Genomic DNA, 9,366 nt, shown 5'->3' with positions numbered 1-9,366 from the left:
GGCAGTGTTGCGTCAGCGTGGTCACGTGACTAGTATCACGCCACGTCCTTCTCTCGAACCTTCGTGAATTATCGGGAGACTACTAGATTGAGGGTAGCCTGGTATATATAAGATGGTCACAACGTGACGAAGAAAGGAGTAATTGAACTGCAGTCAGAGAGTGTGTAATTGAGCGAGCTCGTAAGACGTGAGTTATAGCGTTTGTTATAGAGCGACTGTTGAAATTAAGTGTATCGTAAAGTTGTATTCGTAAAGAATAAACCAGTTTTATTTAAGAAAGGACTTGTGTCGATAAAGTTTCGTTGGAACGAATTTACGGAAAATTAACTAACGAACGGAGACGTAACAATATTATAAAATGGATGTTATAAAAATTTAGTTTCAATGGAGATTTACGCTCTTTTAGTTAAATAGAAACATTTATTAAAAACATAAAAACAAATGTACCCTTTTTCCTCATAACAGTTGCCTGAATGTCTGTCATCTGTATTTATTTTGTAACAAGAAAGCTCCATTGCGAGTTCCTATGAAAAAATTAAAAAAGAACCAATTCATTAGTTTCTCAAATACGAAATAAACATTAAATATAATGAGTTGATCCAACCTACCTCTCTAAGTAAAATCCGAAAAACGCTCCTAAATCTATGAAGCGACTACATTCAAAATTGTATGGTGTGGTTGGTTAAATATATTTAAGAAGGTATGCCGGATAGTTAGCTGTTATATATCCATATTTTTGATTTAATTAGAAACGATTCTTTATTTACTAATCCAAGAAGTTACTAACAAACCAATTTGAGCAATGAAATACGTTTGGATGTTATACTGTTATTTATTATCATGATGTAAGGAAAACACGTTGGCAGATTCATAATTGTTTCCTACACTGTCTTAACAAAGAAGTAATTCGATGAGAGAGAGAGAATTAAAGAGAGAAAATGGAGGCTTTAAAATGAGCAAACGATTTAAGGAAGACTCTATTTCAAGTAATTAATTTAACGTCCTCCAATTGTTTATTGCAATGTTTAGAAAACAAATACTTAAATTTTACGTTTTTTCTTAATGCTTTTAAATTAATAACTAGAGTAAAGGAATAACACCAGTTTGAAAATAAGTTTTACTTACCTTCATCTTTGTAAACAGAGGAATTTCCCAAATTCTTGGAACCTCATGTCTTAGCCTAAAGCAAAACATAATTTTATTGTTTCATAAGAAAAATAAAATATTTTGTTGGAAAACATTGAAGCAACTGTGCAAAAAACTAAGCAAAATTGGTATCTTAAAATGATACAGATCTTACTGACTTACAATCTACACTATCCTACCAAAAGTCATGGGACACACCTTTGATTGAATGTGATGACGAAATAAGCAGATAGTTTGGTCTATAAAGGTGATCAGCGGTTCGCTCAGAAGTAATTTCGAACATGTACGCCGAACGACGAGTACACGGAAAGATCTAACAGTTTCAGAGGGGAAGGATAGTTGGATGTTATTTGGGAAAATGTCTGTACGTGCTACTGTGCAACAATTAAATTAAATTAGGTGGACAGTTGGCAACGTACTGAAGACATGGAAGTCCACAGGTAGCAATGTGCCCAAAAAACGACCAGGTAGGCATAAAATACTGATGATAAGATCCGACGAACCTTGAGAAGACTGGTTACCCCATCCCGCCATCAGACACTAGAGAATCTGTGTTTGGAGATGCGAGAAGCCAAAGGCAATCCTATAAGTGTTTCTATGACACGTCGAGACCTGCATGACATGAATTTTCAAGGAAGAGCTGCAGCCCCTAAGCTGTTAATGATAAAAACAAATGCACACCGTCAATTGCCATGGAGAAAGGCACACCAAACCAGGACCGTGGATCAATAAAAATCGGTCCTGTGGAGCAACGAGTCACGCAACACGCTCTTCAACTCTGATGGACATGTTTAGGTATGGAGAATGTCTGTAAAACGCTTATTATCTGAGTGTGTTTTCCCAACAGTGAAGTTTGGAGGTGGCGGTAACATGGTCTGGGGTGCTTCTTGTGTATGGATTAGTTCCAATGTTCGCAGCACATGGATGAACGCTGAGTCCTACACTGATGTTCTGGACAATTCTATGTGTCCTACATTGTCGCAATTTTATGGTATTGGCCGTTACACCTTCTAATTGTGAGCACGTGGTTTGAAGAGAATAATATCGGAACATTGCAGTGACCAGCAAAGAGCTCAGACCTCAACCCATTAGAACATATTTGGGATGAACAGGAAAGCAGAATTAGGGTAAGGCCAGGACGGTCCTCTTCGGTAGTGAAGCTTACTAATGCTTTAAAGAAGGAGTTGAGCACGATACCACCAGCTTTCTACCAAACATTAGCACGACCTACTGAAGTAGTCATTAAGGGAAAGGTGGGCAACACGTTAATAATTTCTTGAAATAAAAACATATTTTATTCATAACTACCTGTAGTGTACGTTCATTTATACATTATTTATTAATAAACGTAAAGTAACACAATAATATAACCTGTAATACACTTTGAGAAACAACAAACAGAACAACAAAAGCATTAAGTAACAAGTATGATACAATATATTTGTAAGGCACAGAAGGTTATTAGGTTACTAGTTACCACTCATTACACTAATTACACTTTCTTGCAATTTGAGGGTTGCGGGTTGGAATCCCTATCCCATGCTCGCTCTTTCAGCCGCGGGAGCGTTAGAATCCCACTATTCGTTGGTAAAAGAGTAACTCGAGAGTTGGCAGTGGGCAGTGATGACTAGCTGCCTTCCATCTAGTCTTTCTAAATTAGGTACGGCTAGCACAGACATCCCTCGTGTAGATGTGGATCAAATTAAAAACAAACCAAACAACAAATGCAAGTATTTGCCGCAGAATGATCAATAAAACATCTTTCTGGTGGTTTTCACCATTTCTCACACACATCTAAAATTGTGCTGTACACTAAAGATGTTAGGATCGTCTGTCATGTACTATGACACTGATACTATGGCTTACATTTCAGATGAAACTAATGATACCTCTCTAAATGATTATCTTGGGAAATTTATAGATGAGCTTAATGAACATTACATCGAATCATGGGTCAGTAGTGGATTTAAGAATTATAGATACGTATGTCCTGTTGTAAGATCATATGATTTACCCTTAATTTTATAAACAGTCAGAAGTTAAACTTCTCTTCCATGAAGAGCATAATCTTGGATATTTTAATCCTCCTCAGGATGCTATTCGAATAACGAACGACAGGAAAATATGTTGGGATATAAAACACTGACTATAAGTAACAACTCATAAGGTAAAAACACTACCCTTTTAAAACCAAAAGGTAAAAAACACCACCCATTTAAGACCAAAAGAAATTTTATCAGATTTTATCACATTGCCATATGGTTATTAAGTTATTTATTTTACTTGAGAAGTAGTCCTGTGTATACAAAATAACTGATATTGTGTATAATATGATTGAAGTTTAGGATGCATTACCATTTACAAATCCCTTTAGTTGTTTAGTGTCATGTCCAAATGGAAGGGGTAAAACTCAATTTGTCAACAATATGTTACCAAATTATCATGGTATTACTTACCCTACTCCAGAAAACATTGTATAGTTCTACAGTAAATTTCAGCTGTTGTATACTAGCTTAAAGCACACTATTCCTAGCATTCAGTTCATCGAAGGCTTTTTTTTAAAAAAAATCGTGATTATTTAGAAACCAAAATGACAAATCTTTTTATAATTGATGTAATTATGAGTGAAAGTCATCATTTGAATTTATCAGTGTTTTATATTATAAAGAATCTATTTATCAGGGTAGACAAATGTGTAATAATAGTATTGTTACGACAGCGGAAGTCACGTGACCCTGGTGACATGTCATGAGTTTGTAGAAGGATCATAACTGTTCCTGGCAACTCTAGTGTTTGCTAGACGCCCTCTATTTTTGTATATAGGCCCGGCAAATAAAGCGGAGATATATAGCAGATTGAAAAGAGATATATAGAGACAGATAATTGAGTCAAATGAGCGGTAGTGACTGTAACTAAAGTACGTGAATAGTTATGAATTATAGCGTGTGTTTAAGTTAAAGTAACTGTGGAAATTAAGTGTATGGCAAAGTTGTATTGAGAAATAATAAACTAGTTTTATTTAAGAAAGGACTTGTATCGCTGAAGTTCTTCAGAAAGAATTTTTACGGGAAACTAACAAACGAACAGAGACGTAACAGTATGCTCTAAACAGATTATTTTGTTCAAGAATGTAAGAGATTAGTCTCAGCTGAATGTTTTAACGAGACAAAAGTCTATCAAGATACAGCTCAGCAACCGTTCTGATACCTAATCATCGATTTGAAACTGCAAATTCCTGACCAATTACATTTGTGGCCAAAGCTATTTGCTGTAGATAAGGTTATTGTATACATACCAAAGTAAATTAAGACTGATCTTTCATCGTATAAATACTTAGTGACCGTCATGATTACGTTAATGACATATCTTTCCCCTATAGCTTACACACTAACATCCCAATATGCAGATGATATTACGACTTGGAGCTCTTCAAGCAACCCACATACAGCTACAAACGTTACATGATACTGTATCACACTGGTGTAATAAGTGATTTGTAGCCCTTCACTCTTCAAAGACCTAATCTATTGCTTTCCCCAGAAAAATATATAAAAATAATTAAAAACTTAGGGCTAACACTAAACAATACATCAATCACTTTCTCTAGCTCTGTGAAATTCCTAGGCTTAATATTTAGCTCAAATCTATCTTGGAATAAACATTTTAATTATATCATTAGCAATACATGTAACATAATTTACTACCTATGGAGTATAGATAGTATTAACAAGGGATGCACCCCAAAAACTATTATCACGATCTAGAAAACATTTATCAGACCTTTATTTGAATATGGCAGTGCTGTAACATTAACATGACAGATTAGCAATAAAAGAAAATGCAAAATCTTCAGAACACAATAATTAAGATAGTCCATAGACTCCCTAATTGCACCCTGCCTGATTACATGTATTCAATTCTTTCATCTCACTGCCACCCCAGCTACTTGGCTGAAATATTAAAATGATTACAAACCTAAGCAATAATGCGACCTCATTCAATTTTGTGTATACTCTATCTCAGGATACACCTATTTAAAATGTCCATTAACCAGAACTGATTTCCTTTTCAGCAGCATGTTTCTGGCATTGGTCAGTTAGATTATTCGGCATCTGACCAGTGAAAGTGGGTTTTCTCAGATACTCCCATCTTCCCCCCTCACATCAAAATGTTTGTTTTTGATTGTATCTATAGATCCCTGACCTCAGGGGGACCATTAGTTGTTCACTAAATCAACTCCAATTAAACATAATTCTAATTAATCTATGAATATTAAAGTATTCCAATTGTATTCTATTCAGTATATAATTTCTTCTTTTAAATACAAATAACATGTTCCATTGGATCTGAACAACTTTGCTACAACCTTAGTCTCTTCTTCATTGTTTGCATTATTTTCGGTATCATCATCAATCAAGTAGCATCTGTAACCAAACATGCTTTTAACCTTCATCAAATTTCCTGTTTCTGATACAGACTGCTTAGAGGCACCTTTTCTCACTAACTGCTTCCTTTAATTATTCTCCTGCTTTCAAGTAAACGTTGGCCATCAGGATTAAATGCTCTAATCCCTTCGATGTTATTGAAACTTTCGTGAGACGAGTGATTAAAAACTACGGTTTCTGATCACCTCTGGTTATATTTCAGGTTCTTTCGGGTCCTGAAAGATTGTAAACCAAAATACCTGCCAATTTCGTTTATTCGACTGCAGCCGTGATAGATATTGAAGGATTTTATCAGAAGTACAGGTCATACATTAATAAAGAGATAGCTTTAAAATATTTATTCAATTGTTATAAAATGTATTTTTCTATAAACAAGCATTTTAGGGCAGTGCTTTCAGATACAGATCACAGGCCAGTATAAATTGGTGACTCGATCCATCCACCACATTCTTTGTTATAGTGGTACCATCGAATATCCCTATTTGTGGAATGGGGTAGTTTGCTAAGACAAACCTTTACTATTATTTTAACCAAGAGGAATGCGAAAACTCAACTGTTGAGAAGTCTCCTCAAAATTCCCTGTTATAAACTGTAGCCAACTGGTTGTTCCAGAATTAATCAGGTTCAAAAATCAACTTTGCCCTGTCGAGTTCATAATAATGAAACAACGTATCATTGTAGTGTTTAAAGCATTGATGATATATCTAAATGGGTTGTAAAATGATCTTATACATACATTCCTTTTGTTATTCATTCACCATGATACCTACAAGTAAACAACACCAGGATTTGTTCTGAACTTTAACTAAAGCTACACGAAAAGAAATTAAAGAAATAATCGCTAGAGCTAAAAATGAATCTATATTTTACATTTGTGCTTTAAATGTTTTATAGGTTAACATTCCCATGACAACATAAGAAAGTAAAAACTTGCATGATATAAGTCATTATTGAGAGAGTTGGCTGATAATAAAACATCGGTTAATCGGAAACGAAACCTAATTATACAGAAAGAGGGATTTTACGACTATTCATAGCTTAAATACTTTCAATATTTTCAACCAGGATTGTTAAAGCTGTTGAAACCTTCTCATTCCTGAAGAATTGATACTTTATCAACATAAAGTTTATAAAAGACTCGTTCATAAAATTTTAAATTAAGATATGAATTCTGTTATCCATAATGATATGCTACTTGTAGGTGATAAAACAAAGATGCTAAATGCAACAGCATCATCAACCACAAACAATGGAACAACAAAAAATTATATGTCATCAACAACGTACCTCTAAAATATAAAGAAAGCTGAATTACTATTAAATCTAATACATTCACCTTTTCCAGACTGGTCACGGGTGAAAGGCCATGTTATCGTTTATTGACTTGCATTCAAAATTTTATTGAATTACTATTTCATGAATTTATGTCAATACGTTTGGTATCAAACTGTAGGTTATAATTAAAATGTTTGTAATATGCATTAGTCAATATGTCAATTTAAAAGTACAGTTAAACATCAATTTTTATGTGTCTCGTGGTATGTTGAATGCAGCACTGGTTCAAATTAGATGTTTGTGATATCAAAATACTAAGTCTATAGTTTCACATGAATTAGAAACTCAGATTACGGATATTGACAAACTAGAATATAAAATAGGAACCTCTTATCTTTTCTATTTGCTAAGCTATTGCTCATGTAATATATCAAACACAGTGGTACCCCGGCCACCTCTACAATTTTGGAAACGCTCTCTTATATACACTTACTTCTATTTATGACATGAATAACCAATGGAAAGCTCGCTCAGAATGTCCCCCTAATGGTTTTCTCATCCACATTAACGTGTTTGGACGCCATCAGTTTCTTTCGAACCAAGATTTCAAGGAGGTAGGTCGTGTCTTTAGTCTGCTCGAAATTTCATATTTTTTAAGACTAAAATACAGCTTAGGTACTAACCTTGGTAAATTGTAGTGGAATTCTGTCGTATTGATGTAGTAATTTATGATTTTTTTGGCTATTCAACTGTATATATAAAACCTAAAAACTGATTTCGTTTCATATCCTCCACGTGTAAAATTTTAAAAGGCTTAGCAACCCACGTCAAGCAGCAACCAAGTACAAAGGTCATAACTAGAAGAGATAATTATTTTCAATAATAATTGAAATGTTACTGTATTTTAAAAATACTTTGGACCTATTGTATCTTCGTATATCATACCTAAAAAAGTGCACGCAGGTATCCTTGTACTTGTATCTTGTTTGTCAGATAAACGCAAGCTTATACAACGGACTCTTTGTCTTCTTACAAACACTGGAAATCGAACCTCGTTTTTTAGCGTTCTATGTCCGTAAATATACAGCTGACCCAACTACGAATACTTGTTAGAAATTTAATATTTACATAACTGTGTTTTATTTCAAAACCGAAAAGACACAGTTTTGGAAACGTATCGAATGTCATATTATCACTACTTAGAAGTCAATAATGTACTACACCTTAAACGTCTGTCACAATGAAACTTACACTTAAAGCTGTAACAACACACTAGAATAATAATACACAGAAAATTAAAGAATTAATACAACATAAATTCATGACTAGCTTTACTCCGTAACTTGAGAATGACAAATTTAGCTTGTCGTATTTTTATGTTTTACGACTCTTTAGTCATGTGTACGTGATTATGCTGATATGTTATTTCACTGTTGGTAATTGGTTGAACGTATATTTAAGTGTAAATGTTTTAATGGTAAGTTGGTAATTGGTTGAACGTATATTTAAGTGTAAATGTGTAAGTTGGTAATTGGTTGAACGTATATTTAAGTGTAAATGTGTAAGAACGTATATTTAAGTGTAAATGTGTAAGTTGGTAATTGGTTGAACGTATATTTAAGTGTAAATGTGTAAGTTGGTAATTGGTTGAACGTATATTTAAGTGTAAATGTAACCAATTACCAACTTACAACAAAATATTTCTCTCTAAAATATACTTTTTTTTAATTAGGTTTTTGAACAATAATGAAATATTTTCTGTTCAAGTAAATAAACAGATTAGTAATGTAGAAACAGCTTACTTTCCATTAGTGCACACTGTCACTGCTGGAAAGTCTACATCTGTAGGATCGTCTTCACTGATGTATACGGTGGTCTGATATTCTAGGAATAGAACCAATAGTTGGTAACTGTGATATAGAAATGTAATGAAGATGATTAGGAAAAACGGGTTCCGCAGGTTCCATAGATATTTCGTCTTTCCTTCGAGTTTCTCTAGTAATCTCATTGGTCGAACTTGAAGTTGATCTCACCAGTAACTGTATGATCTGTAGGAAAAACAAATAGTTTATAATTGATATCAACAAAAGTCTGAAAAATCACAACCTTTTATTTTGCTGCAATAATTTCATGTAAGGATAAAAACTAGAACGTATTTTATTATCAAATGGTTTCTGGTTTTAATAAGGATTGAAAACAAAAACAAAAAAACAAGGCACTTAGGCTAATTGTATCTATAAAAACTTTGATCATATCATATTAAGTAATATAATAAACACATTAAACGAACAGTGTACTTGGATGTTCTGAAACTACTAACTATTCATGCTATAAAGTCATCCCACTCATTAAGTGTTTACAGATTAGGGGCACACTTCAGATAGTTAGACACGTGCTTTCACAAGCTATCCTTTTCATGAATTTAAGTGTTTTAGTTTCTTGTTTTCTCGTTACATGGTCGTTGAATATTGTGAAAACAAGCAATCTTCATTTGGTATCT

The 9,366-nt window shown here is 33.7% G+C and overlaps 1 protein-coding gene across 1 annotated transcript; it reads right to left on the bottom strand.

Annotated features, from left to right (window-relative positions):
• Window positions 1-396: 396 nt before the first annotated feature.
• Window positions 397-8,874, bottom strand: LOC111089621 (the record flags this gene model as incomplete). Its single annotated transcript, XM_022402469.1, has 3 exons — window positions 8,669-8,874; window positions 1,126-1,180; window positions 397-524 (listed from the first exon to the last, which is right to left on the bottom strand). Coding segments are annotated over exons 1-3 (389 nt in total), but the record flags the coding sequence as incomplete, so codon positions are not given.
• Window positions 8,875-9,366: the final 492 nt, after the last annotated feature.

This window comes from Limulus polyphemus, unplaced genomic scaffold (genome assembly GCF_000517525.1).
Source record: "Limulus polyphemus unplaced genomic scaffold, Limulus_polyphemus-2.1.2 Scaffold6806, whole genome shotgun sequence".
Taxonomy (NCBI): domain Eukaryota; kingdom Metazoa; phylum Arthropoda; class Merostomata; order Xiphosura; family Limulidae; genus Limulus; species Limulus polyphemus.
Note: the sequence above shows the minus strand (reverse complement) of the source record. Positions and strands in the feature narration are given on the sequence as shown.